Raw genomic sequence first — 25,055 nt, forward strand, 5'->3', positions numbered from 1 at the left:
GAGACAGACAGAAAGAGAGAGAGAGAGAAAGAGAGACAGATAGAAATAGAGACAAATAGAAAGAGAGACATAAAAAGAGATAGATAGAAACAGAGAGACAGATAGAAAGAGAGACAGACAGTAAGAGAGACAGATAGAAAGAGAGACAGACAGAAAGAGAGACAGATAGAAAGGGAGACAGACAGAAAGAGAGATGGATAGAAAGAGAGACATAGTCAGAAAGAGAGACAGATAAAAAAGTGAGACAGGCAGAAAGAGAGGCAGAGAGACATGAAGACAGACAGACAGAAAGAGAGACGGATAGAAAGAGAGACAGCCAGAAAGAGAGATGGAGAGAAAGGGAGATGGACAGAAAGATAGACAGATAGAAAGAGAGACAGACAGAACGAGAGACAGATAGAAAGGAAGACAGATATTCAGAAAGAGAGACAGATAGAAAGGGAGACAGATAGAAAGATAAACAGATAGAATGAGAGACAGACAGAAAGAGAGACGGATAGAAAGGGAGACAGATAGAAAGATAAACAGATAGAATGAGAGACAGACAGAAAGAGATACAGATAGAACGGGAGACGGACAGAAAGAGAGACAAATAGAAAGAGAGACAGACAGAAAGAGAGACAGATAGAAAGGGAGACAGATAGAAAGAGAGATGGATAGAAAGAGAGACAGATAGAAAGATAAACAGATAGAATGAGAAACAGACAGAAAGAGATACAGATAGAACGGGAGACGGACAGAAAGGGAGACAAATAGAAAGAGAGACAGACAGAAAGAGAGACAGACAGAAAGAGAGAGAGAGAGAGAGAGAGAGAGAGAGAGAGACAGATAGAAAGAGAGACAAATAGAAAGAGAGACATAAAAATAGATAGATAGAAACAGAGAGACAGATAGAAAGAGAGACAGACAGTAAGAGAGACAGATAGAAAGAGAGACAGACAGACAGAGAGACAGACAGAAAGGGAGACAGATAGAAAGGGAGACAGACAGAAAGAGAGATGGATAGAAAGAGAGACAGAGTCAGAAAGAGAGACAGATAAAAAAAGTGAGACAGGCAGAAAGAGAGGCAGAGAGACATGAAGACAGACAGACAGAAAGAGAGACAGATAAAAAAGGGAGACAGAGAGATGTTATGGCATCACATCTTATTTAAACTAGTTGATCTCAAAGCCAGTGCTCGTGACTCATGTAATTGTACTTTGTGTGACTCTTAGTCTGTCATTTTGTTTGTATAAATACAGTCTTTGATTTTGCACAGAATCAGCAGCTTTTAACTGCTATGATACTGGTGGAGCCAGAACACCTTAAAATATTCATTTTGACTTTTAATTTTAATTGTTACAGCTTTTGCACTAGTTATAGCTGAAAATATATATATAATCTAAACAACACAAACCTTTTCAATATGTATTGATTCATTCATGATTTGCTGTCGCTTATGTGTTGACTTCAATGATTTGGTTTAGATGTAATACTTTATCAAAGTTTTAAATACACTGCACTGCTATGTTTGGAAAAAAAATAAACATGCAAACATAATTGTAAATATAAAAAATAACGACATTAAAACACAAAAGTGTATTGTTTTAAGAGTAATAAAACTTCATTAATTACTATTAAAACAACTTTTATTTGAGTTTAAATCACGTCGCTCGCTCTCAACGTCGTAGCGCTCCGCGCTGACGTCACATTCCGGTTTGCGCCGCTTCGGGCCGCAGAACGTCTGACAAAATAGTCTTCGTCCATTTCGCCACCGGTCACCAGCTGCGGCTTTGAACCTCCTGAAAAAAAATAAAATAAACGAAAATGGGAAACTGCCAGGTAAGTCGCGAACTTTTACGCTTCTATGCACCTTCACCTCACACACGACGCGGAAATAGACATTTTTAGTTTGAATGAGGAATGTTTGCGATTGACACAAGCGCGGCGATTTGCGCATGTGCGCTTCTGATTCAAGTGTTTTACGGAAAAATGGATAAAAAATAAATCCGTCAAGATGTTCAAGAGGGTTTTAACTAGAGATACATGAGTATCGTGTTGAATTTTAGGGGGTTAGAAGCCACTCCCCTGCGGATTCATCCCAGCTCCGTTAGTTGAGCCAGCATGAATGAGAGCTAAGATGGGGGAGGGTCTCGGTGAAGAAGGCTGTTTATTCTTGTTTACTCTGCTTCCATCAAACTTCTACATTAGATCCATATGACATCCTATACAATACTAATCTGTGCAGATAAAGGTTGTTTGGTTGTTATCAGGCAAACATTAACATTCGATATTAACGATAATAAAACAGGTGCATCCTATAAACAAAAAAAAAAACAGTTGCATAAAAAGTAGCTCAACTTCTTCTTCTTCTATTTTACAATATGATTTCATATTACCAGCTGAACTCTTGAGCTTCTTCTCAGTTTAGATTTCGCAACCTTTGGACCCTTAAACCTTTTTTTTTTTTTTCTCACTCCACTGTTTTGCAGTTGAGACTCCATTCCCGAGGCCCCCGATCAAGTTTGTTTAAAGTCTTCTGACCCTGAATTCCTCGATCACTGTCCCATCCCCCCACCGCTCAGCTGCTGCTGCGGCTGTCATGAACCCACCGGTTTACAATTAACTGGGGCGTGTTGAGGTCCATTAAACTTTTCTTTTTGTTTCTCCTCGTCAGCCGACGGTCGTCCCCTACGAGGACTTCGACGTGGTCGCGGACATCAAGGCGATCCGCAAGGCCTGTAAAGGATTCGGTATGGCTGAATTTAAATGATTATAAATATATATATATTTTTAATTATTATTATTTGTCTTCCCCAGGCACTGATGAGCAGGCCATTATCGACATCCTGGCCAACCGCTGTTCCTTCCAGAGACAAGAGATCAAACAAGCCTATTTTGACAAGTACGATGACGTGAGTGGTTCCTACACCGGGGTCAAATGTCAACTGAAGGATGCGTCAAAACGAAGACGGCGGCGGTCTTATCTGCTGGTTACGCATTTTCATCTGTATGATAACCGACATTTCGGGGGGAAGAAATGATGACAAAATTGTTGCGTGGCCTCGACTTAACCGGTCCGATACACCCATGCACTTACTACAAATTTGGGTTTAAGGTGGGTTTAAAGCGGGCACCACAGATGTAAGTAAGTAAGTCAGTAATTTTTATTTATATAGTGCTTTTCCAGACCAGGGTCACAAAGCGCTTAAACAATCAAAACAATAGTCAATAAAGTATATACTTTAAAGGTGAAGATAAAACTGATAACACAACAGGAGTTCCAGAAAATCAAGGAAAAGCCTGAACAAATAGAAACGTCTTAAGATGTTTCTTAAAGGAGTCGGTATGTAGGCAAGCACTGCTCAGTAAAGTGATGCAGTGGGCATTGTTAGAAATATCAGCCAAGATTGATCATTGGTTTTTCTTCTTCTTCTTCTCCTTTTTTCCTGAAATGTCCGTCTCTGACGTTCTTCATCAAACATGTCGTAAGTAAATATTTTACCTGATGTATGTATATTTAGAGAGAATAGTGCAGTTGGTTTTGGACCAAGAATGTTTGCGCATCGAGGTTCATGAGGACATGACGATGACGGGTCACTTGAGGTTCAAGGTAGAGCTAGAGACTCGTTGAGGTGACCCCCCCCTGATGGGGATGTGACACCGTCTCACTGAACTCTTGCCTCAAGTCCGTGATGGTAGGAGGGTCTCCAGCCATCCGAGAACCCGTTAGGGGCCGCAGACTTGGGCATGGTGTGGCCCAGTGTCTTTGTGGTCCACATTAGATCAGAACATGAAACTGATCATGTAGAACGTTTCTCACAGATTACTTTTTTATCTTGTTTTAAATGGTTGTTAATTTCATAGAATAATCAGCCTTTTTAGGACCTTCCCCTCCTTATTTCCCTTCTTTTCACGTGTCCTTTTTGAGACATTTTTATTTCTTTTGGCACATCACAGCACTCAAGTCAAACGCCCACATCTGCCTCAGGAGGACAAGTCTCAAAGGTTTTGGATCCACTGTGTTTTTTTTCTCTGGCTGTGACAGGAGTTGGTGGAGGTCTTGAAGAGTGAGCTGTCCGGAAGCTTTGAGAAGGCCCTCCTGGCCATGCTGGACCCACCGGTCATTTACGCGGTGAAGGAGCTGAGGAAGGCCATGAAGGGAGCCGGCACGGATGAAGACGTCCTGGTGGAGATCCTCTGCACCTCCACCAACGCTGTCAGTACTGAAAAATGCCAGAAACAAACACACTTGCTAATGTGCTCATCTTTCATTTTTGTGTAACTGTCACATTTTTTGTCACCGTGCAGGACGTTGCCATGTTTAAGGAGTGCTACTTTCAGGGTGAGACACTACATTTTCAACTGCTTTCATTCTACTTCCTGTCTTTGTAGGAGGTTTGTGTGACTCACTTGAACACACTTCAGTTGGGTTTCTATTGTTATTCTCAAGCCACTTGTACTGTAAACACTGAAGCTTTGAGCTGACTTCCTGTCCACTTAATTTTTTTTTTTTTTTAACCATTTAAACTTTTATCAATCGACTTGTTCCCAAAATGCGGACTCTGTTCTAGCTTTCTTCTTTCTCTTCAACTCTTTCTTCTAATCCTCTTATTCTACCCTTCTTTTCCCATTCACTTGAATGGGGAAACTTCAACTCATGTTTCAACTCCTTCCACTTTGACCATTTTGTAAATTAATCTACTCACACATTGAAACTTCATTCAATTTTAAAGACACCTTTGTCTACTTACTACTACTACTACTTCTACTGATACTAGTAATTCTACTACTACTTATAGTTCTACTTTTTCTACTACTTCTACTACTACTTCTACTACTGCTTTTAATAATCTTTTGACTGCTTCTACTCCCACTACTACTTCTACTTTTTCTACTTCTCCTTATACTACTACTTATTCTACTTCTACTCATTCTACTTCTGCTTTTACTAATTGTACTACTAATTGTACTACTGCTTCTACTACTAATTCTACTACTACTTCTACTTACTACTAATTTTAATTGTGGTTTTACTACTAATTCTACTACTGCTTCTACTACCTATAATTGTATTACTAACTGTACTACTAATTTGACTACAAATTCTACTACTAATTTGACTACAAATTCTACTACTAATATTTATACTACTAATTCAACTTATACTTTTACAACCAATATTAGTTCTACTTTTACGATAATTGTAGTTCTACTTCTACTCCTAATAGTACTTCTTCTCCTCCCACTACTACTACAAATTATACTTATACTACTTCTTCTACTTATACTACAAATACTACTACTTCTTCTTTTTCTCCTTTTTCTTCTTCTCCTTTGATGTGAAGACGTTGAAATGAACTGAAAAAGGTTGCGAAGGAATATAACTTTTTTTTTTCCTTTATGCCATCAATTCAATTGTTTCCGCACATTTTTACTTTGAATACTAATTCAATACTTTCAACCATTTTAGTTAACAGATTCACACTGCATTTTTTTCTGTAAATGCAAATGTTCTAGTTTGGTTTGTCTGCTCACAGTGCACGAGCGTGATCTTGAGGCTGATATAGAAGGAGACACCAGTGGCGACGTGAGAAACCTGCTCACAGCGCTTCTGCAGGTCTGTGCTCTTGGCCTTTTGCCGCTGTAACTGAATTCTCGTACGTCTGAAATGGATATGACTTTCTGCTCTCTCTCACACACACACACACACACACTCCGGCTACTCACCGGATGAACGAGCTTGAGTCCTGCATAAAGACTGCACAACCAAAAGCCTTTCTCTTCTCCCACCAGGGAACCAGAGACGAGAGCTACGACGTGGACGAGGAGCTGGCTGAACAGGACGCCACCGCACTGTTTGAAGTACTTGATTCTCTAATTGTATTGCATTAGTTTTCAACCCGAAAAGTAACATTGATTTGCATTCAGGCTGGCGAGGGCTCCTTCGGCACAGATGAGTCGACCTTCAGCTTCGTTCTGGCTTCTAGGAATTACCTGCAGCTCCAGGCCATGTTCAAGATCTACGAGCAGGTGAGTGTCAACCTTTCCTGTGATCAGATTTATTTTTAATTTAAACTCGCACCAGATTTTGTTAAACCTGCTAAAGGTTAAAGTGTTTTTTCACACCAAATTCAAACTTCACTAATGTTCAGACAGTGTAGACAGTTGACTACACAGGAAGCTTCCGCGATATTTACCTTCATATTTATATTTCTTTAAAGGTCTGCCAGAAACGACCGTAAAATATGATGTTTAATTTATTTCCCATAAAACAATTCTTCTCGTTGTGGCTTCCATACAAGATGGAGATTACATTTGTATGTTTTTAATCTTCTTTTTGGAGAAGTATCTTCAACTGGGTGCCAGTAGCTACATTAAAATGGAAATACATTTTTGTTTATAACTCTAAAAACTAATTTAGAATACTTCCAACCATACGTCAACATGAGGGTAAGTAGAAAATTGTGAGGTTTGAATTTGGGACAAACTATCACTTAAATAATACTGTTGTCTATTATTATTACGATAATAATAATATAATTATTTTTTACAGATTAAAAGGTATCAGATAAAAGGCAAACCTAAAGTTAGTTCTCAAGCAATGATTAAAGAAAACAAGTAATTGAAGGAAAACCTCTCGGGTATTAGGGGTTCGAAGTGTCAAACATAAAAGATTGATTGAGGTGCTTGTCTCTCCATCAGCTCTCTGGGACTGAAATCCTAGATGCCATTGAGAACGAGACTTCGGGGACTCTGAAGAAGTGCTACGTTGCTCTGGGTTAGTATCAAGAACACCAACAAAACGTTAGCCCTTCATCGTCAGAATCAATTTCTTAACAAGAAATGAACTGAAGTCATGTCTTCTGTGGTCAACACTTCATGTGTCCTCCAGTGAGAGCTGCTAAGAACCCGCAGCTGTACTTCGCCAGACGCTTGAATAAAGCCATGAAAGGAGCAGGAACTGACGAAGACACACTCATCCGTATTATCGTGTGTCGTTCAGAGGTGAGTCTACTTGAAAGCTTTCATTCTCTTCTAATGTCTCTGTACAACAACTGTTGCACTTGTGGTTTAACGTCTTTATGACCCGTCAAGTGGACTTGAAAAGATGGAAAAACATTTGATTCCTGGCAGGAAATTGAAATTTTTAAAGGCTTAGATTGTCTACTTCCTGTTCAGAACTCGAAAGTCTGTTCAATTTCTTGAACTAAAAGTCAGACACTAAGAGATGGTCGTGCAAGAAAAAATGAATGTAACTAGTAAGTTTGGTCTTTAACCAATGCAGTGAGCTTCGGTGAGTCATTTTCAAGCTATTAAAGTCATGAATATGATTTGTTATAATATATTTTTGATGAAGTTTTATGAAGCAGTGTCGCATTTATTTTTTTTAGGTCAGCAGGCACTAAAAATGTACTACTTCATGAAGCTTCATCAACCTTACACAAAGTGTTGACAGGAAAAATAAAATACAAAATCTTAATTAAATATATTAGCTGTGAATAATGATTATACGTGAAATACGTTCAATACAGAAGGCACCTTTTTCAGTTTTGGTGGTTCAAACTTCTTAAGCAGTTAACCTCAAAGTGACCTGTACATTAGGAACAATGTCAGGGTTGTCAAACTCAACAACAGGCCAAAATCTTTACACAGTTTTAGCCACAGGGCAGAAAAAAAACGTTCTTTTCCGAACTCTATGTACAATTGTTGACCGGGAAAATATCTGTTCTTGACTCTTACCTGACCTTTTTATAGGTCAAAATATCAACATTCAATAGCTTTAATTTGAGGCAAACCATGCTGGTGGACATGTGAACTAGATGCTTCATCACAAATTACTTACTTTGGGGCTTTTCCTCTTGAGACATTGCAGTTCAAGCACATCTACAAAGTGTATGTTTCAAACTCTATTAAGATGATTATTTATTAACAAATTAGTTGAAAGATTTGGACAAAGAAAGAACAATGAAAAATTGACTTAATTTCATGAGGAAATGTAAATGAAAAAGCTTAAATTGTATCATCATTAAGACTTTCTTTAAATCTAAATACTTAAAACGATAGACAAAAAATTTAAAATGATACAAAGAAAGTATTTTTTATTATTTTTTATTACATTTCCCCTTTATTATAAAGGAAAATAAATGTTCCATCGTTTCATCGAATAATATCTTTATAGATATAAACGTAAATTCAGAATAACATTTTTAAGGTATGTCAATCACGTTCTCCATCATTATACGAGCCTTTCTCTCCACAGTATGACCTGGAGACCATCAAGGACATGTACCTGGAGAAGTACGACGTGTCCCTGAAGGATGCGCTGCGAGACGAGTGCAGTGGCGACTTCAAGCGCCTCCTGCTGGCCATATGTCACTAAAGCATGCACATGCTGGACGGTGAGGGAGGGAGGGGCTGATGTCTCAAGCGATAACTCTATTAACGTGACGTAATGTAGGAAGCAGAGAAATATGGTCAATCTCTTGTTCACACCACAGACTTCACTGCCTCTTGTGATCCTAAACCAGCTTCAGGTAAAAGATAAATCCAGTGGAAAAATAAATTGGATATAATCTGCACATTTTAATATTTTTAAAAATGTTAATACAACAATATCTTATAAAGGCTTAAGACACTTTGGAGGCTAAGAAGCTTAAATTAGAAAATATTTCCTGATACATTATCAGTTTGTAACTGCTGCCAATCCCAGAAAGTGAGAGTGATTGATATATAATTGGAAATGGTCACACTCTGAAGGGATGAGATAAAGATTAATCTTGAAAGACAAATTAAATGATGAATAAGTCAATGAAGAATTTTTAAATGTTTAATGCAGAAACGAGATTATCTGAAGTTTTGAGCAGTTAAGAAGTCAGCGAATATGTACTACACACAAAGATTGATGAGGGAGAGCGGGAATGTGAGATCTGCATGTAGGAAATTCAGTGTATTGAAAGTAAGAAACATTTTTATATGATTTTTTTTCTTTTTATATTTGTTGTAGTGTCGGGCTTCCTCCACAAGGTAGTGCTGTGGCCAGTTCTCCCCTCACATTTGTTTTTAATGCAAACCCTTGAATCACTTTACCTACCTTTTTATGAAGTGAACTAACCAAATAACCTGATATTTAGTAAAGAAAAAACATGTAATTCCTAAATGTCATTCAGTCCATTAGAATATAGTTATTCAAGCAGGTTAAAGGAAGCGATGCAGCAACTTACCTCACTGATGTTTCACCATTACGTCCTTTAAATGGCTCAAAGTGTCCCCGACCTGAGCGACTCTCTGTAATGCCATCTCGTCAAGTGACCTAAAATGTTGTGCTGCTAACTGATAGAAGGTTTTTAATGAATATGCAAGAGCTCTGATGTCTTGCAACATTCGTTTAGTATTTCCTGCTCTGGTACAGCCTGTATGTGGCGTTATAAACTGAGGCCTTTACTCCACAGTTGTTTTGTTTTTGATGAAGACAAACTCACCTCATCTACTTATATATATGTTATATTTAATGACTAACAATTAGAATGTCTAATATATTTTTTACGTTTAAATACTTTCAGGTCACTGATTATTTGACGTTTGTTCTCATGTACAAGTAAACTGAAAATGGATCTTGTAGTTTTGTCATTAGCCAAAGATGCTTAACCCCTGAATGCATAATAAATATGTAATTTTGTCTCAGATTCTTGCTTTTTTATGTGAATTATAAAACAAATTACCCTTGCAGAACAGTTGTTGTCTGCTTGGATTGTGCAAGGCTACAGAGACTTGAGACAACAGGATGTCACAGCATAATTTGTTCCAAGAAAAGAATCGAAGAATAATTCCTGGGAGTTTATTTTTCACTCAAAAGGGAATTATTTGGGAGTAGCCTCACACATCAGCGCTAAAACTAAAGCATCAGATAGTTGAGTGAAACATATACAAGAGACGGAGAAGACGTTATAATTCCTTTTTACATTTTTATTTGTCAATAAGGGTTGGTTGACTGGATGGTTTCCAGTCTACGGTCTACACGGGAAGGGCTCGTGATATTTATTCTGTTTAAGATGTTGCAACTAAGATTAATTTCTCTGTAACCCACTTACAATTTAACTTGTTTTATCAAGAATGTTTTACCATAATTTTTTCCCATCAGAGAACCATCGGCAACATCCATTTTTATAGACCAATCTTCTTGTTGATTCATGATTGTTACCTTTAATCATCTTATATTCAAAACGTACATCCTTAAAGAACTCAAATAGTCTTGAATGATTAAATGTATACAGTATGTTGTCACACAGGCTTTTTGTGAGGGATGCACGTTTGTCTTGGAGCAACACCATCACTGCACAGTTTAAAGAAGTTCATTGATGTATTACATTCCTTTTTCAGACAAATGAAGCAGAATTTCACTTTACATTGGTAACAGACAACAAACTTGCACATTTCCCCATTGTGTACCATCAGCAGTCCACATGTAGGACAGGCTCGCGCTGAAGGGCAACCAGTGATGTTAGCTAACCCCGCTTTTTGAAAAATAATGTTTGGACAGTTCTTCAGTGTATCCAGGGCCACATTACCGCAACCTTCATTTTCACAGCAGCCTGCTCGAGGAGCAGGACCTCTCCACTCCTTCAGACACTGCCAGCAGAAGAGGAAGTGACCAACTCTGCCATCAGTACAAACTGCGCACTCAACACATAAGTTGTTCAGGTCTGTTCTCAAGACAAGTGACTTGCAGCCTGGACACTGAGGACACACATTGACAGATGAGTTTACACATTAAACATTAAAACATGGTTCACACAGTTTTTGATACTCACTGTTTTGACCGAATTATCCACCTTGTAGTTTTTCCACATCATCTTCTCAAAGTCATCAAGTTCATTAGGAGTTAGAAGAGCCATTTTCTGAACTTCCCGGAGGGTCCAATGTTCATCACAAACAGCACACACTAATTTGCTTCTCCCCTGAGAGGATATTGTCACAACACATCATATACCAATGTTGTCACCAGGTCTACTTCCATATTTACCTCTTCCAATATCTGACGGCAGTAACTTGTGAGGGACATGGGTGTGGCCGAGTGACCACAAGACATCAGAGCTCTTGCAGACTTGTAGCCGACACAAAACACTGAAGAACAAACACAAGAAAGACTTGTAGCCGATGAACAAGACTGAGGATCAAACTGTAAAGACGATATTTTAGCATTTTATCTTCCAGTGAACTATTATCAGTTTTGATTTGTATATACAGTACATATACAGTGTATACATATATATTGTGATAGATATTAACTTTATCTTTGATGGTATCCAGTTATATTTACAGACATTTAATTTTTTTTCCCCCCATTTATTGTCGTTAAAAGGTAAACTTACATTTATGTTTATACTCGACACAACAAGTTGACATTTTAAAATTTGAATTGTTTTCTTTGTTTTTCCTTTTTTGAAAAATGTAATCTCACCCACCAAAACAAAAGCAAACAAATTCACAATCACATCTAGCACAAATACAAACAGATGGACAATAAAATTAATTAAATACTCAAATAACACCACAAAAAACATCTGTGAGTCAACAAACACAACTTGTTATATTTTGTAGTGCCAAATATCTTTTTTTTTCGAAATGATATCCGATAGTCTTGTGATTTTAAGGATTATCTTGCTCACTTAAACTGCGATATACATGGTCGCCAGTAAGTGTCATTGTCAACCTGTTATAAAGAGTTTATATCATAGCTGTAAACCAGGGGTGCTCACACTTTTTCGGTTCGCGAGCTACTTTTAAAATTGTCAAGTTCAAAAGATCTACCTTCATCAAATTTGCTCAACGTAAGTAAGAACATACTTTACTCAGATGACTTGCACTGAATGAAGTGAATGGACTGATAATCAGTCATGATGGAAGGATGTGTGGATTTAATCATCTTCATATAAAAACTAAACGATTCGTTTTTTCTGTGCTTCACTACTTTTTAAATTAGAAACTACACCCTTCAAGTAAATAACACTGAGTTATATTCTGTGCATCGAAAATATTTGATACATTTAGATAAAAATGTCAACAAGATTTGACTTGAATTAACCGTGATATCTTTACTCCAGTGGTCTTATCTGAACAATGTCAAACAAATACAAATCAACATGTTGTCATGTTTAACCCACCGAAGCACCATCATTACTTTTAGAGAGTATATTTTGAATGTCCTCTCACCGTCCATCTCGTCCTCTCTGTCCACAAACTTCAGGTTCGGGTCTTTCGGGTCGTAGCATTTCTCCTGCTCGACGTGAGTTTGGGAACAATTGCTGATGGTTTTGTTAGTATTTGTTGGAGTCGGCTGAGAACTCGAGGAGCTCATTTTGCTTCTTTGGTTTTGTTATGTGAGGTACTTTCAATCTTATCACAGACGTTTTGAAGAAATCACGTGACTTTCTGTTTCACCGGTGGAGGAGGGAGGAGGTCATTCGCGGCGGAATTATTACATTACAATTCACAGACATGGCGCTTTCGCATGGGATTAAAACTCAGACATTCTCCGCAATTATTTTGACATTTGTCCACCATCCGATTATAACAGCATGCTTATTTTAAGATTGATGTAGCCGTTTTGAGTTTACATTGAAAAGGGCTGCGTCATTCAGTCTTTTTCATTATTTACCTTGCCTCTTTATTTACATTTTCTTTATTTACCTTGCCGGTTTATTTACATTATCTTTATTTACCTTGCCTCTTCATTTACATTATCTTTATTTACCTTGCCTCTTTATTTACCTTATTTTTATTTACCTTGCCTCTTTGTTTACATTTTCTTTATTTACCTTACCTCTTTATTTACTTTTTCATTATTTACCTTGCCTCTTTATTTACATTTTCTTTATTTACCTTGCCTCTTCATTTACATTATATTTATTTACCTTGCCTCTTTATTTACATTATCTTTATTTACCTTGCCTCTTTATTTACATTTTCTTTATTTACCTTGCCTCTTTATTTACATTTTCTTTATTTACCTTGCTACTTATTTACATTTTCTTTATTAACCTTGCCTCTTTATTTACATTTTCTTTATTTACCTTGCCCCTTATTTACATTTTCTTTATTTAACTTGCCTCTTTATTTACATTATCTTTATTTACCTTGCCTCTTTATTTACATTATCTTTATTTACCTTGCCTCTTTATTTACTTTTTCATTATTTACCTTCTCTCTTTATTTACATTTTCTTTATTTACCTTGCCTCTTTATGTTTAGTTTGGTTCGCCTCACAGCTTAATTTATATCTTTTTTATTCTTTTCGCTGCTAAGTTGTTTAGGTAGTTTTATTTTGGTTATTCAACTTTTGTAGGTGTGAGCTACAAGTGTGTGAATTAGATCTTGTGTTAATATTGTGTTAATATTTCCTGTGGTTCTTTTGTTCAGGTTCAACACTTGTTGTAGTTCTATGCCTCTAACCGCTTCGCTATTGGTTTATCTTCAAGGCTCTCGTCTCTGAGAAAGCTTAATGAACTCGCCACCCAGCAGTGGGCAGTCCACTTCCTATAAAGGCGGAAAACACCCGCCGCACTTCCTCCCTTACAACTCAGCAGAAAGCTCCTGACATTAGAATGTAATGATGGCGAATTAATATTGAAGTGAACAAATGTGTGCATATAGCTTTAAGACTCCCTGGAGAGGGGGGACACACATGTCTGCTTCATTTGCCTAGGCCCAAATCACACGATGACTGATTGTGTGGCCTGCCGAGCGCTTTCCACGGCTCTTGACAGTGACGGGAAGCGTTCGAGGCTTGTCGACCCACGCCGCCTCAGAGGTCATGATTATGATCAAGACAGGTTAATGCAATGTTGTTTTAGAAAAACAAACAACATAGCTTTCCTCTGCGGTACACTCGACAAGCTCACGTTCCAAAGTAATGAGATGAAAGAGGTTGTTGGGCCCTGATGAGTCGAGCTGAGTCGTCTCTCGATCGTGAACTGACTGCGACAAGGCGGGCGACTAGCTCGCTGCATGGAGTTGGCCATGAGGTATGCGAGAGTGATCCAGGTAAGTATCTCTTGCAGACAACATGGCCCTCCTGCAGTGCACTCGAAAGGCTCATTTCTACAGTGTACTGCAGATAAGGTAGAGGAGAACCACAGAAGCTGCCCTCCTCAGGATGACGCGTGCATATGCTCTCCTGGAGGAGGTTCTGGGACTCTGCTCGGCTGAAACATCGACATCCGTGGTGAGTTTGTCCATATTTTTCCTGAGATTTCAGGAATATCCCATGATATCCGGTGTGGGAGTTTTCCCATGATTGAGCTGGACCTCTTGGACACAGACGTCGGAAGTTACGTCACTCAGCAAGTGTCAGTTTAGCTGAGTGTTTCAGACGCCCGGACATCGGATGCGTAGTAGCGTCGATCATGAAGCAGCTGTGGGTGAGCGATCTCCTCCTTCTGTTTAATACACTTTATGGCAATAGAGGACATGAAATGGATGATTCTTCTGTGGTTTATTATGAGAGTGTTAACATAGACATGTCCAGTCTATTTTCACTTACCTCATCAGCTGTCAAACCACGTCAGAACGGCACTTGTCAACACGGAAGTGAAGTAAACACAGCTGATTAAGCCGGTCTCGTGGACATCTGCTTATAGGTGAACTGGCAAGCTGGAGATCCTGATCTCGAAAGCGGGTCTAGCGCGCCCCCGCAGGATCCCAGGATGGGGTGAAACCCTCGGTGCGTAATGGCGCTGGGACGCAGCTTACCATGGCACTCCCGCATGTTGACGGTAAACGACTGCTGACAGGTGTAAGTCCAGGAGATTGGATGACATCTATTGACCTGACCGACGTGTACTTTCACGTTCTAATAGTCGAGAGACATGAGAAGTACTTGCGTTTCACCCACAGGATCGAGTGTGTCAATACACTCGACTCCCGTTCTGGCATTCATGACCTTCACCAAGTGTGTGGAGGCAGACTGGTTCATCCTTGCCAGGTAAGTCACGCTCACACACAGAAGATGTTGAGCCATATTGCCAACCTGGGGTTCATGGTGAACCTCAGCAAGAGCGACTCTAGTCCAGCAGTTAGTTTACCTGGGGGTACTGCTGAAAAGGGAGGAAGGATATGTGTGCCTCCCGGACACGCGTATCCAGCCCATTCTCTGACTGACAACACAGTTGCTGGAAGCTCTGCGTCATGTAAAAAAGAAGAAAGAAGGACATCAGCAAGCGCTGTTATGTCCCTCCTGGGGCTCACACGGCATTGCGGCTGGGCTTACTGCATTTTAGGGAGCTCCAGGGATGGTTTGGTCGTCTTAAGCTAGACCCTAACAGTAGCGAGGTTGAAAAGTGATGTTTTTTTTGCAGGACATCAAGTTTTTTGGAACTCTCTAACCAACCTCAGACGGAGAGTTCAATTAGGTTGCGTCCTTCATTAAACTTGGGTGATGACAGATGCTACCTACTCTCTGGTGGTGCCTTTCTTACTTGGGGCCTACAGGCTTTGACCTCCTGTGAGGCCTTCCAGCCCTATGCGGGATCTCCAGCCGGTGCTTGATTCTCTCTCAGACCTGACATTTGACCTCTTGACCAAGTCCCACAGGACATTTAAATTGAGGTTTGCTCCTTCTGGTACAGACATCCATGAATAGATCAAGCAAGCCTTGTGCTCTCTCCATTAGTCCGGTTGACAAAACAGTTGCTGGAAGCTTGACGTCATGTGACGTCAGCATGCGCGGTTTGTAACTCCTGTGGCTCATGGCAGCAACTCACAGGCGGCTGGTCTTGCTGCAAATGAGTGACATTTTGTCTTTTAAGGTTTCACTCCTTCTGGTCTTGACATCCACGAAGAGAACGAGTGAGCTTTGTGCTCTCCCCATTAGCCCTGAGTGTCTTTCTTTTGAGTCGAGGAGTCATCAGTGTCATTGCGTCTGATCCCAGCGTTCCGTCGTCCGAAGGTTCTCAACTCCTACTTCCGGGGAACAACTCTCACGCTGCGTGCCGTCTAACCGCCGCCCCAGGTGGACCCGGGTCAAAATCGTCTTCACCTGTTGTCCTGTGTGGGTTTTGTTTTGCGTCGCATGGCCTCATTCGGCCGCTCTGATACCTTATTCATTTGCCACGGTAGATGTTGCCAGGGTGAGCCGGTCTTCCCTCAGAGGTCTCTAGTTGGGTGAGATCGGCCATTATCCAGGCCTACCAGGCAGTGGGTGGATCTGCTGCAAGCGAATTAGGGGCACATTTCACCTGTGTTGTGGCAGCTTCAGTGGCTCTTTCGCGGAGTGTTCTTGGGAGCCTCTTGGGCGTCCACCTCAGCCTTCGCTAGAGCCTATCTCCTCTACATGGCGACAGGATCAGTAGCTTATACTGTTTTTGAGTTTTTGACCTAGTGATGCTGCTGTCAGGAGCGGTGTCTATCTGGGGGTACATTGATCACGTCGGGTTTCGCCTTGGGTTTAAACCAATAGCGAAGCGGTTAGAGGGCGGAGTTTGCAATGCTGGCAGAGTTGGTTTCTTCTCAACCTCATGTCAACTAAGGGTTGGGATTAAATTGAGTGCAATCCGTTCCTTTTTGGAGTTATAGGCAAAACTGTATGCCTGTATGACGGTTGTGAACAATAACAATATTAAACATTATTTCTGCCTCCTGGTCCACTTGTGTTTCCCGGTAACCCAGCCTACATGATAAAGAATTAAACTTACTGATTAATCACGTTTTTACTTCATTAAATCCCTACATTGATTTTTTTTTTTCATCATACTGTATAAACTTGTTGCCTTTGGGCCAACATGAGTTCATAGTCTTTTAGGTCATAGAACTTCTGTCGTGACAGAATTGTGTAGCTATGACACACCTAGTCTCACCTTGATAATCTTTATCAGTGGAAGGCTGTCATAAACTGATAAGTGTTTTTTACTTTCACTTTTTGAACACACGTCTTTTTTCATGGGTGAAAGGTTTTGTGAATGCAGAGATTCGATTTGAGTCGAACAAAAGCCTGAGTGACACACAGGAGCCAAGTGAAGTGAAACAATGATTTAAACAAAGCACAACAAGGAGTTTATATTGTTTATTTTAAAACAGCATACACTCATTTTTGTTGTGTGAATATGACTTAACTCAATAAACCGTAACTCAACGTCCCCCCAATTGAATTCAGCATCAATATTCTTCCCCAAATGTATTTAGCGAGGGAAGACACAATATTTGATATTGCGTTTAAAACTCTTCACTGGCTTCCAGTTTCTTTCAGGATGAACTTTAAAATTCTGGTTCTTACTTTCAGAGCTATTAATGGTCAGGCTCTTCCTTACATCACTGATCTGATCCAGCCATACACCCCAACTCGGGCTCTGAGGTCTGTGGATCAGAATCTGCTGATGGTTCCACGCACACGGTTCAGGACCAGAGGAGAGAAATCCTTCCAGGCTGTTGCTCCTAAGCTTTTGAACGATCTTCCTCTCCCTCTGTGTTTGATGATCTACTGACTCCTTCAAGAAACATCTTAAGACGTTTTTATTTGTACAGGCTTTACCTTGATTTCCTGGAACTCCTGTTGTGTTTTCAGTTTTATCTTGACCTTTAAAGTATATACTTTATTGAATATCGTTTTGATTGTTTAAGCGCTTTGTGACCCTGGTCTGGAAAAGCGCTATACAAATAAAAATGACTTACTTAATTATACCTTGGAACGATACCCTGAGTGTGTCAGAAAACAATCTCAAGTGCAAAGCATAAAGAGATCCTCAAATATGTTAAATATTTACTCAGTGAAACAATGAGAAAATGGCAATGGTCTTTTAGATGTTGGGTCTTGCCGGGATGGCGGTTTGTCTCGGAGCCACACTGTCAGAACAGTAGTCAAAAGGAGAGCTTGTTTCCGAGCACTTCTTCTCAGTCTTCAGGCAAACGAAACAGAACAACACATTACAGCGTTCACACGTGATGCACTTGCAACCATTTGTATCATGTTCCACCAGGAGTCCACACGTAGGACAGGCGCGCACTCTGGGGCATTCAGTGATTTCAGCCAAGGCTGGATTTTTAAATTTGACATATGGACATTTCCTCAATATGTCCAGCGGCATGTCGCAACCTTTATTTTCACAGCAGCCTGCTCGAGGAGCAGTACCTCTCCACTCCTTCAGACACTGCCAGCAGAAGAGGAAGTGACCAACTCTGCCAGCACTGCAAACTGCGCACTCAACACATAAGTTGTTCAGGTCTGTTCTCAAGACTAGTGACTTGCAGCCTGGACACTGAGGACACACATTGACAGATGAGTTTACACATTAAACATTAAAACATGGTTCGCACAGTTTTTGATACTCACTTTTTTGACTGAATTATCCACCTTGTAGTTTTCCCACATCATCTTCTCAAAGTTATCAACTTCATTAGGAGTTAGAAGAGCCATTTTTTGAACTTCCCGGAGGGTCCAATGTTCATCACAAACAGCACACACTAATTTGCTTCTCCCCTGAGATGATATTGTCACAACACATCATATACCAATGTTGTCACCAGGTCTACTTCCATATTTACCTCTTCCAATATCCTACGGCAGTAACTTGTGAGGGACATGGGTGTGGCCGAGTGACCACAAGACATCAGAGCTCTTGCAGACTTGTAGCCGACAGAAAACACTGAAGAACAAACAAGAAAGACTTGTAGCCGATGAACAAGACTGAGGATCAAACTGTAGAAACGATATTTTAGCATTTTATCTTCCAATGAACTATTATCAGTTTTGATTTGTATATACAGTACATATACAGTGTATACATATACACTACCATTCAAAAGTTTGGGGTCACTTAGAAATTTCCTTATTTTTGAAAGAAAAGCACTGTTTTTTTAAACAGTGCTTTAAACTAATCTAAGTTTAAACTAATCTATACATTGCTAATGTGGTAAATGACTATTCTAGCTGCAAATGTCTGTTTTTTGGTGCAATATCTACATAGGTGTATAGAGGCCCGTTTCCAGCAACTATCACTCGTGTGTTCTAATGGTACAATGTGTTTGCTCATTGGGTCAGAAGGCTAATGGATGATTAGAAAACCCTTGTGCAATTATGTTAGCACAGCTGAAAACAGTTTAGCTGGTTAGAGAAGCTATAAAACTGACCTTCCTTTGAGCTAGTTGAGTATCTGGAGCATCACATTTGTGGGGACGATTAAACGCTCAAAATGGCCAGAAAAAGAGAACTTTCAGGTGAAACTCAACAGTCTATTCTTGTTCTTAGAAATGAAGGCTATTCCATGCGAGAAATTGCCAAGAAACTGAAGATTTCCTACAACGGTGTGTACTACTCCCTTCAGAGAACAGCACAAACAGGCTCTAACCAGAGAAGAAAGAGAAGTGGGAGGCCCCGCTGCACAACTCAGCAAGAAGATAAGTACATTAGAGTCTCTAGTTTGAGAAATAGACGCCTCACAGGTCCTCAACTGGCAGCTTCATTAAATAGTACCCGCAAAACGCCAGTGTCAACATCTACAGTGAAGAGGCGACTCCGGGATGCTGGCCTTCAGGGCAGAGTGGCAAAGAAAAAGCCATATCTGAGACTGGCCAATAAAAGAAAAAGATTAATATGGGCAAAAGAACACAGACATTGGACAGAGGAAGATTGGGAAAAAGTGTTATGGACGGACGAATCGAAGTTTGAGGTGTTTGGATCACATAGAAGAACATTTGTGAGACGCAGAACAACTGAAAAGATGCTGGAAGAGTGCCTGACGCCATCTGTCAAGCATGGTGGGGGTAACGTGATGGCCTGGGGTTGCTTTGGTGCTGGTAAGGTGGTAGATTTGTTCAGGGTTAAAGGGATTCTAAATAAGGAAGGCTATCACTCCATTTTGCAACGCCATGCCATACCCTGTGGACAGCGCTTGATTGTAGCCAATTTCATCCTACAACAGGACAATGACCCAAAGCACACCTCCAAGTTGTGCAAGAACTATTTAGAGAAGAAGCAGGCAGCTGGTATTCTATCTGTAATGGAGTGGCCAGCGCAGTCACCAGATCTAAACCCCATTGAGCTGTTGTGGGAGCAGCTTGACCGTATGGTACGCAAGAAGTGCCCATCCAGCCAATCCAACTTGTGGGAGGGGCTTCTAGAAGCATGGGGTGAAATTTCTCCTGATTACCTCAACAAATTAACAGCTAGAATGCCCAAGGTCTGCAATGCTGTAATTGCTGCAAATGGAGGATTCTTTGACGAAAGCAAAGTTTGAAGGAAAAAAAATATTATTTCAAATAAAAATCATTATTTCTAACCTTGTCAATGTCTTGACTATATTTTCTATTCATTTTACAACTCATGGTGGTAAATAAGTGTGACTTTTCATGGAAAACACAACATTTTCTGGGTGACCCCAAACTTTTAGCATTTTATCTTCCAGTGAACTATTATCAGTTTTGATTTGTATATACAGTGTATACATATATATTGTGATAGATATTAACTTTATCTTTGATGGTATCTATTTATATTTACAGACATTTGATTTTTTTCCCCCCATTTATTGTCGTTAAAAGGTAAACTTACATTTATGTTTATACTCGACACAACAAGTTGACATTTTAAAATTTGAATTTTTTTCTTTGTTTTTCCTTTTTTGAAAAATGTAATCTCACCCACCAAAACAAATTCACAATCACATCTAGCACAAATACAAACAGATTGACAATAAAATTAATTAAATACTCAAATAACACCACAAAAAACATCTGCGAGTCAACAAACACAACTTATTATATTTTATAGTGCCAAATAAAAAAAATTCGAAATGATATCCGATAGTCTCGTGATTTTAAGGATTATCTTGCTCACTTAAACTGCGATATACATGGTCGCCAGTAAGTGTCATTGTTAACCTGTTATAAAGAGTTTATATCATAGCTGTAAACCAGGGGTGCTCACACTTTTTCGGTTCGCAAGCTACTTTTAAAATTGTCAATTTCAAAGGATCTACCTTCATCAAATTTGCTCAACGTAAGTAAGAACATACTTTACTCAGATGACTTGCACTGAATGAAGTGAATGGACTGATAATCAGTCATGATGGAAGGATGTGTGGATTTAATCATCTTCATATAAAAACTGACTTACATAAATAACTAGATTCAAATAGTTCAGTCCGTGAGGAACATATTTCATCATAAGAAGATACTTTTCCTCTGAGAGTAACTTCCAAAAATGTCCATGAGACCTGGTCTTAAGTGTCAGTTAAATATCATCCTCCACTTCAGACAAGTTCAGACTCGTATGTACTAAGAATTGCATTGATTTCCTACTAAAAACGGTCATTCATTCGAACCCAAATGATGCACAAAAAATATTCATGTGTAAGAATCTGTGCGTGACACGAATTAAAGCCCTTTTCCTTTGTTCATCAAAATCAACAAAGAATTCAGACGGGTTCATCCCTTTCCATGCCTCCATTTCAATATGCCGATCATATTTAAATTAAGTACAAGACTTAAATTTCTCCATTTCTGTGATCATGAAAAAACAAAAACAAATGAAAACATGAATTCAAAATAACAGTTTATATTTTTGAATCTTAAACATGTCTGATATTAATCACACAAGTGGATTATTTAAAATTTAAGACATCTTCAGATGAAGTTTAACGAGAATAAAACAGTTAACCAGTAACTTCACATCATCATCGCTTGTCTGATCGTCTCTGACGTCATTAGAATTTGTGGCTCACCTGCAACTGTTTAATGTGTTTGGGTTTCAGCCTATTCTTATTATATTCGTGAGATAAAGGTAATTTACAAATAGTCATCCTGTGATGGTGTATTAATACAAGTGTGTTTTAAGGACGTGATCACAAAAGGAAAGCCAGCATTTGTTGCTTTCATTGAACCTGCATCTTAACTTTGATGGAACTGACGTCATGTATCTGTGACTCTCGTAGAGAAGAACCTGAAGCGATCAAACGCGCATTATTTTGTTCGATATATTATTTAAAAAAAACAAGCTTATAATTCTATATCGTTTTTCTGAATCGCGTAAAATGACTGTCGCACGTTTTGCTCTTTTTATTCTCGATTCATATGAACCTTGCCGTTGTAGGTACAAATTTAGTCCCCCCTACAAATTTAGTCGCCCCACTTCCTACGTGATGACGTCATACACGGCATATGCGAACGTCTCTTTAAAATATTTTTTATGGGTTAAAGAATCGTCAACAGAACGTTTACGTGATACTTTTTACCACACATAAAACATTTATATTGATAAAAAGACGATCTTCGTCAACATAATCACTTTCCGTTCGTTCATCTCGACACACGTGACTTTGAGACCAACGGAAGGGTCCGCGCTACATGTGACGAAGCTGCTGATTGACTGAAGCCGTTTTACTAATAATAAATTAAATACATTATACAAATGGAACAAATACAAATAAAATGACTCGTTCAATAAAGTGGGCATATGTACATTTAATAATTGATTTAAAAAAAAAAATCGAAATGAAACCTAAGTAATTACTGCAGTTGTGCATTATTATTTAGTTTTCGATTTATTTTAAATCAATTATTAAATGTACATATGCCCACTTTATTGAACGAGTCATTTTATTTTTATTTGTTCCATTTAAAAAAATCGAAACCTAAATAATTACTGAGGTGTTTATGATCCGAACTACAGACAAGTTATTGAAAGGGGAATATTCTAACTTTTTTTTTATTTATATCAAGCGAAACTCGAATGATTTTTATTTCATTGTACAGTTGTGCTTTATTATTAGTAAAACAGCTTAAGCCAATCAGCGGCTTCGTCACATGTAGCGCGGACCCTTCCGTTGGTCTCAAAGTCACGTGTGTCGTCAGACCAGGAAATGAAAGAACGGAAAGTGATTATGTTGACGAAGATCGTCTTTTTGTCAATATAAATGTTTTATGCGTGGTAAAAAGTATCATTTAAACGTTCTGTTGACGTTTCTTTAACCCATAAAAAATATTTTAAAGAGACGTTCGCATATGCCGTGTGTGACGTCATCATGTAGGAAGTGGGGGGGACTAAATTTGTACCTACACCGTGCGTTCAGTGGAAGAGGCGGGAGCTCTGAGCGGATGCTGTGCATGTCAATCAAATTGTCAACCAATCGGCGCAATAACTATTTGATTGACATGCACAGCAGCCAATCAGAGCTCTCTTTACTATTTTCTTATATCATATTTTATTAAATTACGCGATCTACTCGCAACAGCTTCGATCGCGATCGACGTATTGCCCACCCCTGCTGTAAACGATTCGTTTTTTCTGTGCTTCGCTACTTTTTAAATTAGAAACTACACCATTCAAGTAAATAACACTGAGTTATATTCTGTGCATCGAAAATATTTGATACATTTAGATAAAAATGTCAACAAATATAAATGTAATATAAATAATACAAATCAACATGTTGTCATGTTTAACCCACCGAAGCACCATCATTACTTTTAGAGAGTATATTTTGAATGTCCTCTCACCGTCCATCTCGTCCTCTCTGTCCACAAACTTCAGGTTCGGGTCTTTCGGGTCGTAGCATTTCTCCTGCTCGACGTGAGTTTGGGAACAATTGCTGATGGTTTTGTTAGTATTTGTTGGAGCCGGCTGAGAACTCGAGGAGCTCATTTTGCTTCTTTGGTTTTGTTATGTGAGGTACTTTCAATCTTATCACAGACGTTTTGAAGAAATCACGTGACTTTCTGTGTCACCGGTGGAGGAGGGAGGAGGTCATTCGCGGCGGAATTATTACATTACAATTCACAGACATGGCGCTTTCGCATGGGATTAAAACTCAGACATTCTCCGCAATTATTACAAATTACCAGAGGTCCCTAGGTAATACTTATCCCGTGCGAATCGGATATAAGACGAACTTCTTCTGTTGTTATTTCATCTGATCCAATTTATTTCTTGTTTTTTGTTGTTGTACTAAAAAGACCACAGAATCTTACACTAAGTTAACGTTTCTCTTTCTTAGCCACAGACGTCCGAGTCTGTTACCAGAACCAGCAGTTGAACGACGAGTCTCTGCTGAGTCAATCTGGGATCAGAAATGTGTCCTCGATCCGATTGTAACCGCATGCTTATTTTAAGATTGATGTAGAAACAAATACAATTATTTGTATTTTGTTTTTTATTTGTAGTTTTGAGTTTACATTCTCCTGAGTAAGCACGTCCCTTCTCATCAAGGGCGGACTTGGACGGTGAAGTGGCCTGGGAGTCATTGACAGACCGGCCCACTTTATGGGTGGTGTGGGAGGCTATCAAGCCTGTACACTGATGGAAAGCATTTTACGTTGCTTTTGACCTAAATCATATAGTAAACATTAACCTGAACCGTAAAGTAGCATGCAGTTAAATAATTACAGTAGTGTTTTTGAAGAACATCATGGTTTTAATCAGGTCATTGATACAATGAGTAGACCACTAGATGGCGACACAATTTCAACACTAAGCGTATGTTGTTTAACAATCGATGGAAAAACAAAGCTAACTATGTAGTACATGAAAACTAAACCCACAACATTAATGAAAATGAGAACTCAAGTGATAACAGAAAAATAATATTTGAAAAAAAGAAGAAAAAAATGAAGAGAAAACTAAATGAGAAACAAAAATATTACTTAAATCACAAAATACAATATGTCATGAGCTGAGAGTACATTCAGAAATGTAATTAAAACATTCTGACGCCTTAGTTAAATCCAAAGAGATAAATATTTAAATTGATAATTAAAGCAATGTAAATAGATATACTTTACCTTACTCAATTAGAAGTTATTTAAAACAATTATTTCTAAAAATTTCCCATGATCAATAGTGTCATAGTCAGTGTCTATGCTGCCTCAGCCTGCTTGACTCTGTCGCTCAAACGCCTTTTGCCGATGAGCTTCATGACGTCTATGACACGCTCCAACACTTCTCTTCTCCTGCGGACTTGCGGTCTATGAAGACACATGTGAGGTCCCAGGAGAAGGTCCTTAATGGTTTTTTAGACGACCTTAGGAAGTATGCCTCTGTACAATTTGGGTGAATATCACTTTGCTCATGCTCATCGACTCTAAGGTGAATG

General features: G+C 39.0%; 4 protein-coding genes across 4 annotated transcripts in view; 2 read left to right on the forward strand and 2 right to left on the reverse strand.

Annotated features, from left to right (window-relative positions):
* thnsl1 (threonine synthase like 1) overlaps window positions 1-25,055 on the forward strand; it is a 258,025-nt gene that overhangs the window by 109,151 nt on the left and 123,819 nt on the right. The window lies entirely within an intron of this gene.
* anxa13 (annexin A13) lies at window positions 1,648-9,663 on the forward strand. The gene is made up of 11 exons (XM_087789240.1): window positions 1,648-1,821; window positions 2,657-2,732; window positions 2,800-2,894; window positions 4,028-4,198; window positions 4,291-4,324; window positions 5,520-5,599; window positions 5,776-5,844; window positions 5,911-6,012; window positions 6,685-6,760; window positions 6,875-6,987; window positions 8,243-9,663. The coding sequence occupies exons 1-11, from the start codon at window positions 1,807-1,809 to the stop codon at window positions 8,360-8,362; spliced, it is 951 nt and encodes a 316-aa protein (XP_087645366.1). The 5' UTR covers window positions 1,648-1,806; the 3' UTR covers window positions 8,363-9,663.
* LOC148082133 (putative E3 ubiquitin-protein ligase ariadne-2) lies at window positions 9,931-12,337 on the reverse strand. The gene is made up of 4 exons (XM_087789245.1): window positions 12,193-12,337; window positions 11,003-11,103; window positions 10,791-10,937; window positions 9,931-10,716 (listed from the first exon to the last, which is right to left on the reverse strand). The coding sequence occupies exons 1-4, from the start codon at window positions 12,335-12,337 to the stop codon at window positions 10,261-10,263; spliced, it is 849 nt and encodes a 282-aa protein (XP_087645371.1). The 3' UTR covers window positions 9,931-10,260.
* LOC148082134 (E3 ubiquitin-protein ligase RNF19B-like) lies at window positions 17,769-23,640 on the reverse strand. The gene is made up of 4 exons (XM_087789244.1): window positions 23,464-23,640; window positions 18,514-18,614; window positions 18,302-18,448; window positions 17,769-18,227 (listed from the first exon to the last, which is right to left on the reverse strand). Exons 1-4 carry the CDS (start codon window positions 23,606-23,608, stop codon window positions 17,769-17,771), a joined length of 852 nt encoding a protein of 283 aa, XP_087645370.1. The 5' UTR covers window positions 23,609-23,640.

Source organism: Callionymus lyra, chromosome 4 (assembly GCF_982586985.1).
Source record: "Callionymus lyra chromosome 4, fCalLyr1.hap1.1, whole genome shotgun sequence".
Lineage (NCBI taxonomy): Eukaryota > Metazoa > Chordata > Actinopteri > Syngnathiformes > Callionymidae > Callionymus > Callionymus lyra.